The sequence below is a fragment of the Calidris pugnax genome, unplaced genomic scaffold (genome assembly GCF_001431845.1).
Source record: "Calidris pugnax isolate Ruff unplaced genomic scaffold, ASM143184v1 scaffold118, whole genome shotgun sequence".
NCBI lineage: Eukaryota > Metazoa > Chordata > Aves > Charadriiformes > Scolopacidae > Calidris > Calidris pugnax.
In genome coordinates this window covers 1,168,794-1,183,878 of record NW_015090855.1, presented here as the reverse complement: position 1 = coordinate 1,183,878, position 15,085 = coordinate 1,168,794, and the positions used below count along the sequence as shown (strand labels likewise).

The window sequence follows — 15,085 nt, the reverse complement described above, 5'->3', positions numbered from 1 at the left end:
TCCAGGCAGACTGTAACCTATTTCTGTCTGTGTCTTTGCCCCGCAGAAGGAGGAGCGCACCATGCTGGAAGACTTCCAGGTCACTCTGACTGAACTGGACAAAGTTGCCTTCTATTTCAAGCAGCTGGATGAAAGTCTTGTAGCAAGTGAGTGTTCTCTGTTTCTTTGAAGCTTTTTCTCTTGTTTGCTCTATGGGCTAATACCCTCCGTGGTTCTAAGTCTAACAGACCATGTCAGACCCAGTGCTGCATTGCCTCAGCTTCCTGCAAATAGACAGGACAAAGAGCAGGACTGACCCCGTGGGATGCTGGTGGCATGTTCTGTGATGTGTAGCTCGCTCTGTGCCAGGGTACCTTACCCGTGGGATTGCACACACGGGGAGCTGTGACACATGATGAGCAGTTCCTGACACATGTTTGTCATTCACATTGCATAAGGTGGAAGGACTGTCCCTCCCCAGCTCTTGTGTGTCCTGTGTCCCACCCTGCCAGATCTCTCTCTGTTTGCTGACTCTGAGATCCCATACAACAAGCTAGGATTTTAATTATTAACCATGTTTATTGTATTAGCATCAGCCATCACGCTAGGGCACGCTGACTGGCTGTCCTTTTAAGTACAGTATTTCAGAGCCTGCACTCTCTCAGTAAAGGCTCTCCCTTATTCATCTAATGGTGGAGCTGTGAAATGTCATTAGATAATCTAACAAAGATAGAGGTGGTTTCGCATTTCTCCTGCTGTGGTAAAACAGCAAGTGTTTTATCTTTATTTCTCCAGATACTCATGTCTTCTACCACATCGAAGGAAGTCGTCAGGCCTTGAAGGTTATCTTTTATCTTGACAGCTACTACTTCTCCAAACTGCCTTCTCGGTTTCAGAATGGGGGAAGCTTGAAACTGCACACGGTGCTCTTTACAAAAGGTGGCTATAAAAAGCTTTCTTGAGAAAAATAAGCTAACTCATGATGTTGAAAGACTGAAAATAAAGAATGACCATGAAGCTTTAACATAATGCAGCTGAGAACTACAGATACATTTAAGAAGCAGATGTTTCTATTGTAGGAAGACCTGGGGAGTGCCAGATTGTAGAGTAAGATACAATCATGAGAACAAGATCTGCCTGTTTGGGGGTTTTTTATGCCTTCCTGTAAAGGCCATATTAGACTTTATAGTGTTTTACTGTTTTCTAATGTGTTTTAGTCCACATTATATTGGACTACATGGACAATCTGATCGAGTTTGTTATCAGATGTTCCCAGGCTACAGAGAAGTGTTTTTAAAAGCCTACAGCATGACAGAATCATAAGGGCTGGAAATTGACTTGATAAGCAAAGATTCACACCAAAATACAATACAGGACATTTCCTTCAAGGGGATATTAGTGGGGAGTAATTGCTGTCAGACACAGCTGCTTTCTGGGAAGCTCACCTTTATGAAACTACCACTATAGTCCCCTACTGGGAAATGCAGTATATTTATGCAGTAACAAAATCAACCTTGACATTATCCAACGGTCGTTAGCTGAGCAGTGAGATGATCTAAAGATAAATAAACAAATAAAAAGAAAATTAGTAATATAGGTTAAATGTTTTCTTCTTCAGCTTTGGAGAGTACGGAGGGTCAATCACAACCAGCTGGCTCATCTCCAGAGGAACTTCCACAGCAAATTAACAGCATTTCACTTGAAAAAGTGCAGCAATACTACCGTAAACTCAGGTATTTCATGCTTCTCCTTTGCCTTAAAAGAAAAGTGAAAAGAGTGCTCCTTCCTAAGGTCCTTAAAATTGAATGAAAAAGAGATTCTATTCCTGATGGTTTCTTGTACAAATGTGATTTTTGGAGATTCTCATTGTGTGGGAAACTTGTTAATTTTCTTCCTATAGTTAAGCTAATTCTGAAGTAGTGCACTTTACAGGATGAAATTCCCATCAAATTTGACTTTAGAATTTTGTGCAGAGCTAAAATTACATAAAAAGGGGATCTGGCATATTTTAGTACAGACTGTGTAAATTATTGTAATGAAAATGGTTCAATAAGAAAGCAGGTCTTGAAGTACAAGATTTTTAGCACAGCCTTGTCAGATGTTTTATACAAAATAGATACCTATTTGTGCTTGAAATGAAACGCACCAACTAATGTAGCTCTTGCTGCCCTTTTTGCAGGACATTTTACCTGGAGAGATCAAACTTGCCCACTGATTCCAATGCTACTGCAGTGAAGATTGACCAGGTATTGTTACTGCGTCTATTTCTACAATAAATTCTCTCACAGAATAGTGGGATGTCCGTACAGGGTCTGCACCTGTACAAACCCAAACATCATTAAAAAAATGTTCCCTACCCTAAAGAAGTGATCTGAATTTCTCTGAGGCTTGGCTACACGTTTTTTGTTTAGAAGAAAATGTGCAGAACTGGGGCAGGCAGGAACAGGAAAATAGTGCTGCCCATGAACTGGGGCAGGCAGGAACAGGAAAATAGTACTGCCCATGTCATGTAAAGGCAGTCTGTCTGACTGGGGCAGGTGAATATACGCACGTCAGGCATTAAATGCTACTGCAGGGAAGACAGAATCAGAGTCAAGCTTTGCAATTGTAATATAGGTTGTAAACAACCTATGTGATTTGTGATAATTGCAAAAAATTGCTCCAAGCCCAAGTAATTGTTTGCATTTTTCCACTTCTGAAGTTCATATATAGTCTCAATGGTTGTTACTGTGTGGCAGTTACTCTTGCGTAGATTATGGTTCTTAGACATAGGATAAAGAATTGTAAATGTCTTTATAACTAAAGATGCAATTCTGCCACTGATGCTTTTTTTTATTGCTTTCTTTAGCTTATTCGCCCCATTAATGCAATGGATGAGCTGTGCAGGCTGATGAAGTCTTTCATTACCACAAAACCAACCCAGTCAGGATATTCCAGCAGTAACACGTCAGGAGCTGGGCTGCTCCCTATTTCCTCCGAGCTCTGCTACCGCCTCGGAGCCTGTCAGATCACCATGTGTGGCACTGGGATGCAGAGGTGAGACCTGAGAAACCTACGTGTCACTGGTGTGGTCACACCTTTTGGCCTTTCTGGAGATTTGAGTAATAGATTCGATTCTGTTCAAAGCAATAGAAAGGTAGATTATAAGGGAATATAAGCACCTAAATCTACTGCCATCTTTATTTTAGGGTAGGTTGTGATTTTTAATACTTTTGTTAGTAATTAGTATTGACACACAAACTTTTTTATGTTTCAGTGCATCAACCAATGCAACTGACTGAGTGATCTCATAGCACAGAACTTTCAGACAATGTTGTCTTCAATCACACACTGAAAATGTAGGAAGTGGCTCAAAAATAGCTTTAGAATCTTGGGGTGTGCAAGCATTGATTCTAAACACACCGCTCTTCTTCCAGTGTCTCAAAACCATTGAGATAAGAGAAGATTGGTTTGTGAGTAACTTTCCATGAATGGGTGCAGAGGAGCAGTGCAGCACAGCCGTGTAGTGATGATGCTGCAGACTCAAACAATTGCAATATCTGGGTGTAACGAGACTGGAAATGCAGGACTGAGGTTATTTGGTAGTTTTGTGAGTAAAAAAACTAAAAAAGTAAATACGAGAACACTAGCTAACAAAGTCAGACTTAACAGGTAAGTGTCCTGTACAAACCTATTCATACATTTTTAAATATGGTCTATGATTTAATTTCTCTTGTTCCCATGCTCAGGAGTACGTTGAGTGTGTCCCTGGAGCAGGCAGCCATTCTGGCTCGGAGTCACGGGCTCCTGCCCAAGTGCATCATGCAAGCTACAGACATCATGCGGAAGCAAGTGAGTACTTGGATGTGTCTCTGCTCCGCGCCACCGCTTTCATTCCAGTCACATCTTTGTACAAACACCAGTGTGTGTACAAACTTAGTGTGGCACTGCATTTTGTGCACTGCAAACCCATACAGCCACACTTCTAGTCATGTCTGAACAGCCACACGTATATTTTACAGGAACAAATTCACTTTTGCAGCCATTACAGCAATCAAAATATAGGCCTCAGTGTGCATTATTTAAAGTGTGTGCCTTGATGGTTAGAAAGCAGAGACTATCCAGTACATTTAAGACAATTTCTCTATATAAAAACCCCCAAGTCTCAATCAGAGTGTTAAACAGCAGAAATTCCCTAGTGCTAGGCAGCAGCGCTTGGAAAGTGCTTTGGGACTAGTTCCATCTTTTAAGTAAACACAGATGACTAATGTATCCACCCAATGGATTCCAAATCTTCTAAAAGTAGTTAATGGATTCTCAAATAGAAACCATACTCCCATTATAATATTTCCCCCTAAGGATCATATGCTTTATCAATACTGTCAGTACCATAAATTCTCTGTTTCCTTAGGGACCAAGGGTTGAAATCTCTGCCAAGAATCTGAAAGTGATGGACCAAATGCCACAGTGTGCACCTCGGTAGGTTGTTATGTATTATGCATTTTATCTGAGTGCTGCTTTTATGTTTCTCTAACAATTGTGGAGTTCTTGTTATAACCAAAGATCTCCTTAGTAGCAATAGTGGAAAAAAGAAAAAAATCCTTTCTTCTTTCTCATTGTACCAAACTAAGTGCACTGTAGATTAATCAGCTTTGCTGCTTACGATTTGCAGATCATTAACTTCAAAAGTTTCTGCATTTTCTGAATAGACATAACTGATCAGAGAGAAGGCTCTTTTTTGGACCGTTTGCTGTGAGTTGGCAAAGCTGGTGACCGACAGCCATCTCTGGAACACTTGGAAAAATTCCTGAATGGCAAATCTGACTGCAGAGATGCAGAGATAATTCGTAGGCTGATTATTGCGTGCTTAGAAAAGCGTGACTGTTAGTTGTGGCAGAGCAGGTTTAAGAGCAAGCACTTCAAAGCAGAGCAGCTCCAAGGAAGATCAGTTGCCCAGGGTTATATGTTTTTCTCTAGAAGACAACTTTGCAAAGCACTGTACATTTGTGACTACTGCTGCATCTAACGGGAGCCAGAGATGTTCATCATCTCGCTCTACAGGATAAGAATACCTTTATTTTTAAGAAAAGTATCTGTTCATTTTCCCCCAATTTCTTATATCAGAGAGAAGAGAATAAACTGTAACACAGCATTTTCCCACCATGGTAGTACCAAATCATCATGATACTGTCATCAATATCTACAGAATCAGTCTGTACAAATATCAGAGGAACTTCTGATTCTACTCTTGTTCATGGCATTTGTCAGACTGAGTGTCTTTGCTGGTGCCTCCAAAGAGCACATTAGTTCAGTGCCAGGAAGACTTCCTTAGAACACTGATACCATATTCATGCAGTAAGACTTCTGAGTTACTCTAAACAAGCCCTGTGTATTTTTTTTTTCCTATCTGCTCCTCAAAAACTTTATAGGAAATTATTTTAAACTTTAGCGACTGTGATGATGCTCACTGTAACAGCCTGGCCTTGGTTTATTTTCTCAAAGATCTTAAAAAGAACAATATTTCACATATAGAACCTTATCCTTCTGCTGGATTGTAATTGCTGTTTCAAAAAGGAACAGAATTCAGTCAGCGTTGGCTCCTGTACCGTGTCCCCAGTGTCGTCTGTCAGCATTTTAGCCCCATGGTTATTTTGCCGCATTACTGGCCGGACGTTACTTTGGTCCCATTTTTATGAGCAGGACAGCACGCTGTGTTCTGAAAGAAACAGCTTTACAAACAAATCATGAGATGAGGCATTTCTCTTCTTTTGTATGCACTCTAAATCACAATGACAAATTCCAGGACTATTTACTTGGATTATTTCAGGGCAATAAAACTCAGATACACGTGTTCCTACTGGGCTCCTTCATCATAATGTGAAATAAAACTGAGCAAACTTAAAAGGAGATCTGGTGACTTAACTTTAGTTCTCAGGATTGTAGTTCCTAGCATGAAGGTTTGTCAAACTCTGTAGTAGCAATCTTGAAAGAGAAGTTATAAAAGACTTGAGTTTATTGAAATGTAAAGTAGAAAAAGCCAAGAAAAAGCAACCACAAAGAGTCACACATGAATGACAGTCAAAGATGCGCTTAGGTTCAACCACTGCTCTCAATTTGCTAATCTTGTGATTCAAAAAATTTCTCTGAAAACATGATTACTAATTTTAAAGTTTGTTCAACTGTGTCAACAAGCGTGTTCTGTTATCTCCTTGGTACCCCAATCTCTGTGATTCTTTTGTTCAAGAAAAATGCTGAACTGGTTTTGAAACAAAAAAAATAGAGAAAGAGAGAAGAGACCGTTGAAGACCAAATTGGGTCAAAGTTAAATAGTATTTAAACAATGACTGTGTATACTTTAGTTAGTAAATCACTAGTAGCACTTCTAAATTTGCAGTTATTAAACATAGTAGTACTCTTGATACCAGATTTCATCTAAAGCTTGCAGAATGATAAAGGAGAAGTTGCCTCTCCTATGCTCTGCCAGTAACTTTGTCATCATCCTTACAATATTTAATACCATACTCTTCATCTGCCTTAAAGACTCTATAGGTTGTGCCAGCCACCCACAGATGGGGATTTATAGAAGTGAGAGGCACCGTCACTGCAGCCTGGTCAGAGCCTTCTCCTGGGAGCAGCCCTGCCTGGGGACCCCCGTGAACTGACACCGGTGGGGCCCAGCAGGAGAGGAAGGGACATTGCTCTGGTTTAGCAGGAGCGGAACCTGCTGGGCCCCGGCACCGAGAACCTCCCAGCACGGGCAGGATTCTTGCATTGCTTTGACTTCTCAAGGAAATTCCTGAAACAAACACCACGGAGCTAATTAACAGTAACGGATGTTACTGCCATTTGCTGGATGCCTGGAAAAGTGACAATTAGATTTCCAGAAAGTGCAGTTTTACTGATGACTTGTTTGTGCTGCCACCTAAAAGCTGTGGACGTCAGGAAACGGATTGGGTCAGAAAATCCCGAATGCCCCGGCTCTCTCTCCCCGTACTGCATCTGGCATCCATTTCATTGCCAGCAGAATTTTGGTCAGCGTCCTCGAGCAGTAGCTCCATAAACACCACTTTTTCCTGAACTGACCTGCACTTTTGAACAACAAATAGCACAATCTACGGTTTATTCAAATATGAACATAAAGAATTTCTTCTGGAGTAATTTTCCACTTCAGCCCAGTGAGAACCAATCTCTCTATGCTGCAGACTATACATTCCATAATACTTCTTAACATTACTTCATTTTACTTACTGTAGCTTTCAGGTTTTTGATTAACTCTTTTTACTAATGCCCTATTATGTACTCTGGAAATACAGAACTATTTAAGAGGAGAGATTGGGAATGAAGGATTTTAAAGGAAACTTTACAAAGGAAAAATACAGTCTTATAATCTGATTATTTGAACAGATGTAGTTTTTAAAACAGGTCAGAAGAACTATACTTATTTATGTGGAGTGGAATATGTGTTTTCGATCATGTTATTATATATACAAGATTTAAATAAAAATTATATTGTTTAAAATGGGACCAATATGCTGGCAATTACACAGCTACTCCCAGTTTACTGAAAAAAATCTACATTATTTAAAATCTTTCCATATTTAAGTAGTCTTTAATACAGTTATTAAGATGTATTAGGGATGCTTTTAAGTTAAAAGAAAAAAGGAATCATGTATATAATGTACTTTATTTTCTCTTGTTTGAAAAATTGTTCTCCTCTCTGTCAGTATTATCCTAAGCACGGTAATTCTTTCCAAATTACTGGCTGAAACTAATTGAAACATGTCAGCAGTCTCAGGACAGAAATAACGTTCCTTTGGAGTGAGTGCCTTACTATGACCACCCTTCCCTCACGAATCCCAGTTGTAGCAGGTGGCAGAAGGAGGGTGTATGGGAAACTTCCCCTTCCTCTGCTTCTCCTCCTTTCAACCAGTTCCTGGGCAGGAGACCCAGAAGCGCTTTGCAGTGATGTACATTCTAGAAAATAAAGGTTTGGGGTTTTTATTTGTGAGGTTGTTTGGGTTTTAGCTGGCTTAATTTTATTTTATTAACACGCAAGCCAACTCAAAAATTAAAATTAGACTTTTTCCATTTGGATATGAAGGTCTCGTAAATTTTTTCACCTACACGTCAACACAAAATGACTTATGGCAAGTTTGGGGATGCAGATTGTTCTGAACCTATTTTCTTTTTGTTTTTTTCTTCAGTCATAGACTGAAATAATTTTGGGGAAGGAACGTGGTTATTTTCATCTCTTTTAGCTGTTTCCTCTGACCTACAGCAACCTGTTGCAGGGAACTCCACACCCCATCCATCGCCAGCTGCCGGGCGCAGGGGTTTCTTACTGAGCAGCCATCTGTGCTGCTGCCAGATGATGAGCAGATCACTATTTCATGCACTTTCTGATATTTTTTGGTTAATTGTGAAAGAGTTATTCTTGCCATTTGCTGTTTGAAGAAGAAATGGATGTTTCTTTACTGAATCCTCAACTTAAAATGTACATAGTATTACAGGAACCGCAGGAACACCCGTAAGTGAAGAGAACACACAGATCCTGGCTTTGCCAACGCCGGCTCTGCCCAGTGGAAGGGCAGGAATTTGCAGAGCCCGGGGAGGGCCCAGCCCACACTTGTGCAGTCCCCTAAGTGTTAGAGATGCCTAGAAGAGTACCCCAGGGCATTTACACTGTGCACTGTTTTACATTGAAATGTATATGTTATTCTCATTGAAGACGTGATAGAAGTTTTTATTATTAAAAGCTGGTTTATATTATAAGGAAAGAAGGCATGATCTTATTTTTCTGTTATACCCTTTAGTTCCTTAGCTCTAAGTTCTGTTGAACAGTTTGAGCTCTGGTGCTTGTGTGGAGCGAGGAGGAGTTCAGAAGTTCAAACTGTAAGGGAAGAGTTTTTGCTGCCGGCTCAGACTGGCCGTGCAGAGCTAAGCTCTTCCTGTTTGTGCAGCGTCGGCCACAGATGTGGTTTCACTGCGGACGTCCTACTAAAGAAGAAAAGAAAAACTGTTTTGATGCTGTAAAATTGCAGGGTTTGAATCCAGTGCTGGAAAAGACAGGTTAAGTGGAAAGTAAGAGGGCAATGCACGAGCCAACCGGCAAGAAGAGAGCAGATTAGGTCTGCAGAATTTCCGTGGCTAAAAGCAAAGTCAGAATCGGGCCTTCCACAGCCAAACAACTGCAGACTCCATAGATCTGAAGCATCTGATGCACTGCAGGTGTGGAACATGTGGAAAACACAGTTCAGATGGAGAAGATGGAAACAAGCAGCAGGATGATGAGGTGTGTCAGCAGCCGGCTGGAGAAAAGAAGGCAACGCTGAAAAGGAAGTGGGGGCTGGTGGCATCTGCAGGTGGAATTGCTGATGTATCAGTCTGGGAACTGAATTGGCGCAGCATTTTCATTAACTGCTGGAGCACAGGTACTGCCAGGCTGGGGCTGATGTTAAGTTGGGAGGCACTAATTGAGAGAGCAACCTGGGTACACACACCAAAAAACCCCAAAAAACCACCTGGGAAGACTTTGAACACTGATGGGGATGAATGGGATGAAATTTTACAGTACAAATATTAGCTCATGCCCTTGAAGATTAAACAAAGTATTTTGCTGTATTTCTTGTTAATTGATAAGAAAAGGACCTTGGTTATAGAGTTTGTCACAAGGTGACTCAGATGCAATTCGATAGAATCATGAAAGCTGGGCCTGCACTGGGAGACAAATTTCCAGTTGGGATGGAGAAGCATTCAAGTCACTGTGCAGAGAGCAAATAATTAAGTGAAATTGCAGTAGCAAGATGTTGAGGAAAGATACTAAACTGGTATCAATAAAGTGGATACAATGCTGCCAGATAAGAGCAGGAGAGCTTGATTTATTTAGCCTAAGACACAAGTCTATCTATGTCTTTATAAGAAGGTAATAACAAAAAAGGTAAAGGCAGTTCAATCTAACCATAAATACAGCCACAAGGAGAAAAAGGAGTACAAGCAATCAGGGATAAATACCGGCTGGAAATTGTACTGGTATCAATAAAGTGGATACAATGCTGCCAGATAAGAGCAGGAGAGCTTGATTTATTTAGCCTAAGACACAAGTCTATCTATGTCTTTATAAGAAGGTAATAACAAAAAAGGTAAAGGCAGTTCAATCTAACCATAAATACAGCCACAAGGAGAAAAAGGAGTACAAGCAATCAGGGATAAATACCGGCTGGAAATTGTTCTGTACCCTAGAAACTTTTTTTTTTTTTCAATCAGGCTCTGACAAAAAAAAAGAAATAACTCTTACAAAGGGGCTTGTCACAGACAAAGCAGTGGTGCTGCAGGAGAACAAGGTGGCCCTTCCCCGTCCAGCCCCCTTTGGCTGCTGGAGCAGGGCCTGGCTGCCAGGAGACGGTGAGAACCGTCCCTGCCGTGTCCAGGTTTGTCCAGAGCATTTCCAAAAGTGGAAACTGCTTTTCAAATGCAGGCCCTGGCTTTCTGTTAGCATTAAATATTTTCATATCCCAGTATTCATTTGCAGACTGAAATACTGTGATTTTTAGATAAGAAACCACAGATTCAGACAAATATACGTCTAATTTCCATTTAGAATAAAAAAATTGAAAAGAAAAATCCACCTGGACTCTGGCAAATCCTTTTTCATGTGTCATATATTCTTATCAGCACATGGTACTAATTTGGGAATATTTGAGCACGAACTATTTCATGGTTCAAAAGTTATTTGAAGTTACAAAACACTAAGGCCTAACAATCAGAATTTCAATGTAAAAATAATCTGAAACACTTCTACTTCCATACCAGCACATACAGTAATTCATCCGTCGTAACACCTGGCACTGTAAATGTCTGACACAGATTCTAAGCACCTGGGCATTGGTAAAAGGGCAAAACCCAACCCCTAACCCAACAAACGGCTCATAAAACCAGATTATTCACAGAAGCACATAGACTTATTGATAAGATGTCACTGATTAATCAGTTACCCAGTACAATTTGTATCTAAAGCTAGTACTGGTGTAGCACTGGAATGTTCAAATATGAAGTTTGGAGAAGTCTGCAGTAACTATTAATCCTAACAGGGAGGAAAAGCCTTCAAACAGCAAAAGGTATTTTTCCCACTTATTAGAATGAGATTCCTGGCTTTGATTAGCACCAAGAAAACCATTGCTGTGCCATTGGCTCCTGAGCCTTCTGTTCCTTCTTACCCAAAAATTCTTTCAGTTTCATGTTAAATACCATAGTGCAATAGCAGTTTCCATGGTACTGGTGCAGCATCACTACATTGCTAACAGAGACTTCATTTAATATAAACTTTAAAAATTCCCATATCCATAAGAAGAGAGTTTCCAAGTGCTCGGTCTCCCCTTGCCCAGCTTCCCTTGCCATACTGAGCTCTGCACTTCTCCCTGCTCCAGTTTGGGGAGGGAACTATTTTCTTACCACTGATATTGTGAAGGGTCAAAGAAGAGACATTGTAAACGGCTTTGAAAATTGACAGTGCTTTACATGTACAATCTAGTTCTAATGACTTGAAAAACAGGAAACTAGATGGAAAAAAGGATAAACATCACAAGGACACATATAAAATGCTCTGCTTTCAATTCCTGTAAATATATTAATTGAGAACACATGGTATAAGGAAAGATGACAGTGTATTTTTGATGTACTTGCTCTGCCCCATGTCAGGATTCAGACATACTATGCATTAATACCATCAAGGAACCTAATTTAGGAAAAAGAATAAACTCATATTTCTTCACACTCCCTTATCTTCAGCAGTTCCTACTCCTTGATTTAAAGAATATCAGAATTCAGAACATAAGTAAATGTTAAATGAATATTATTTTTAAAATATGGTCTTGTCAAGAGGATATTCAATATGGATTTCAGAGCAGCACCTTTTAGTTTGCAAAAGAATTGGTAGTTATTTTGTCACACAGTTTGGCATGAGGTAACAACTGTTTCTTTAAAGTCCTTCTAATTGCCAGCACATCCACCCTGGGACTCAGGCTCTGATGCAATCAATCAAGAAAGATTCGTTGGTACCTGGACCCCAGTCAGTTGAACAGGTCACGTCTGTATATTCTGAAGCCTACACTGGCTTCAGGGCTGAATTAAAGATGAAGAACCTGATTATCTTAGAATAATAGGTTTGCTTTTAATAGCTAACCTTTCACAGCTGTTTCTAGATGAGCTAAGACCCCAAGATGAAAATCACTGCACTAGTACAATGCCATAGAGAAACAAGTAACTCATTGAAGAAGTCAGAGGACTTTAGAAAGGCCTTTATTTTTGCCCTTTTTACAAAGGGTAGGAATGGCCACAGTAGTGTAGCAATAGGTCAGGCCAAGTTTAAAAGTCTTTTAAAAGTTAATTGCTGATCAGCTATAGGAGCTCAAGTAGATTGCTATAGCATTACTGCATTTACAGCTCATTTTGCACCTAAGATCAATTACCTCGTCAGGGCAGGGGGGCAATGCTGAAATGACACAAGTTGTGTAGTGTGTTTTCGCATGAAACAGAACTTTCTGTGGTTTTAGGAAAATGTTCCAGAGATTATATTTTTATATCAGTTTGTAGGATTGGCATTTTCAAATGTTTTGTAAAAAGGAAAAATGTACAGAATATTTGAGAAGGTTTTTCCAGTTAAGTTTGAGGGATTCTAGTGTACTAATAGTGTTATATTTTTCTTAATGTGTCTGCATTTTTAACTAAGCATGTGTATTCTGCATTAAGATAAAAGTCTTAATATAATATGTTCAACTTTCTGTGTTGTATCGTCTAATCCATGTTGTCAGTTTAGCATTACTGACCTCTGTGTGCCTGGTCCGCTGGGCGCTCGCTCTCTGTCAGTCGAAATCAAGCTATTCCAAAAACTCTGCCCAGATGGTCCTAAGATGGGTCTTCTATCGGACGGGGTTCAGGACACTCCTCTTGGGTTTGGAAGGTTGGAAGGTATCTGAACGGGAAACATTTCTATTGGGTTATCAAAAAAACCTTGGGCTATCACTTTAAGCAAAACCTTTTGAACTTCAAGAAGATTCAGACAGTAAAAAGAAAACTGTATATGATGGTCAAGTCTTTTTTTTTTCTTTTGTGGGACAAATTACAATTAAAAAAGCTGTTTCCTGCTGCGTTCTGTCTTTATAGCGAGGAACTAAAGAACTAGATCTCTTGAGCCAGGAAAATGCATTTGATTCCCCCAACTGTGCATCTAGAATTTCCCTTGACCCTGAAACTGCAACAGCTTCCTGAGTTTTCCCTCAGAGTATTAAACTCAGCTTTATGTGTTCTGATAACTTATCTGGAATATCAAAATTGATTACAACTTTTACAATTTCCATGGTGTATGTGTTGCACCAAGTGCTCACAATCCAGCAGTCAGACTGTGGCAGTTCTGGCCAGCCAGAGGTACCTGATCCCCTTACTCAGAAACGCTCCTTGCCTTTGATGACACACTCAGCTTGTCAGCGCTCTCCGCTCTCTTTAAAATGGGAACTCTCCGTGTTCCTCTCTACCCAGGGGCTTACATCTGGGGAGGATACGCATTCACTGAAAGCATCCACTGAAGAGATTAGATCTGCACACCTGAAAGGGTTCAGTAGATTTCCAAAAAAGAAGAGAGTAACACAAGAGTTCGATCCCTTCATCCATGCCTCTGATCAAGATACTACGATTTGGGTTTCCTTCTCTTTGTAACAATAGAAAAAAAACCTGTCAAAGGAGAGATTCAAGAACAGTTTTGTTTGTGGCTTCCTGTGCAGTGAAAAATGAGCTTCTGTTTTGTCCCATCATTATATGTTTAGATATGTTGGGTTTTGGTTCTTAGCCAAAAACACCCTGTCAAATTCCCTAAGTCCTCAAAGTCTAGTAGCCTGAACATTATTATAAGGCAAGGACAAGCCTCTAGTTTTCAACTGTGGTTTAATTTCCACTTCACTTTTAAGAAATTTAAAGAGGTGCTACTGGTTCAGCAGCTCCTGAGCAAGACACCTGTTTCAGCCTTAAAGAGTTGTGTCTGTGACAGCAGGACAGAAACCAAAGAGAAACGAACTAAGCCAGAGAGAGCAGCAATAATGAGCTCCAAGCAATATTTTTTTCTGGAGAAAATGACAGAAATCAGTGAATGAGGCAGATGGTGCATGTCTCCCCTCTCTCACTAACAAGTTACACAGAGCTGTGTGGTCACACCTCAGGTTTTAGGAGATACTACTTTGTTTCAGAGGCTACTTCTTTTACATAGGAAGAAAAAGAAAAATCAGAAAAACACGGTAAATAAGCATAAGGAATTCAAATTAAGAAACAGACACCTCAACTAGTAAGGCTTCCGAGGGTAATCCAGATAGTCAAAGGGACACTGAAGTACTCTTTACAGAGTGCATTAAGATCCCCGGCCCAATGTTTCTCAGCCCACCAAGAGCCCAGCATTTCCCACTTACTTTATCAGCATCAATTTTTATTAAGTTCCTGTCTTTTTCCCTGGTGAATTTGACTGACTTTCTTTCCAGCCTGCTTTCTCCTTTGATCCTAAATACCTGGGCAATCAGCTAGTCACTAGACAAGGAATTAACTCCTTCTGTATTGGAAATCAAGATGTCTGCATTTTTTTCATTTTACCGTTCAGGAGAGGTAGCCCAATAGCCTGGGCTCATAAACTCTCTTGAGCAAAGAACAAATAGCACCAGGGAAATCTTCAAAAGGAGACCTTGTACTAGTACGCCCAGTACTAACCCCGTCCACGGCTTACATAGGAGTGAAGTCTCTTACAGAGTGCATTAAGATCCCCGGCCCAATGTTTCTCGGCCCACCAAGAGCCCAGCATTTCCCACTGACTTTATCAGCATCAATTTTTATTAAGTTCCTGTCCTTTTCCCTGGTGAATTTGACTGACTTTCTTTCCAGCCTGCTTTCTCCTTTGATCCTAAATACCTGGGCAATCAGCTAGTCACTAGACAAGGAATTAACTCCTTCTGTATTGGAAATCAAGATGTCTGCATTTTTTTCATTTTACCGTTCAGGAGAGGTAGCCCAATAGCCTGGGCTCATAAACTCTCTTGAGCAAAGAACAAATAGCACCAGGGAAATCTTCAAAAGGAGACCTTGTACTAGTACGCCCAGT

At 40.3% G+C, this 15,085-nt stretch overlaps 1 protein-coding gene across 1 annotated transcript in view; it reads left to right on the top strand.

Annotated features, from left to right (window-relative positions):
• PREX1 (phosphatidylinositol-3,4,5-trisphosphate-dependent Rac exchange factor 1) overlaps positions 1 to 7,482 on the top strand; it is a 104,536-nt gene extending 97,054 nt beyond the window's left edge. Inside the window, exons 34-41 of the mRNA XM_014943651.1 lie at positions 47 to 146; positions 775 to 918; positions 1,598 to 1,712; positions 2,159 to 2,225; positions 2,828 to 3,015; positions 3,708 to 3,810; positions 4,370 to 4,437; positions 6,499 to 7,482. Coding sequence (XP_014799137.1) covers positions 47 to 146; positions 775 to 918; positions 1,598 to 1,712; positions 2,159 to 2,225; positions 2,828 to 3,015; positions 3,708 to 3,810; positions 4,370 to 4,437; positions 6,499 to 6,541 — 828 coding nt within the window. The 3' untranslated portion in view covers positions 6,542 to 7,482. The remainder of the gene's footprint in view (positions 1 to 46; positions 147 to 774; positions 919 to 1,597; positions 1,713 to 2,158; positions 2,226 to 2,827; positions 3,016 to 3,707; positions 3,811 to 4,369; positions 4,438 to 6,498) is intronic.
• Positions 7,483 to 15,085: the final 7,603 nt, after the last annotated feature.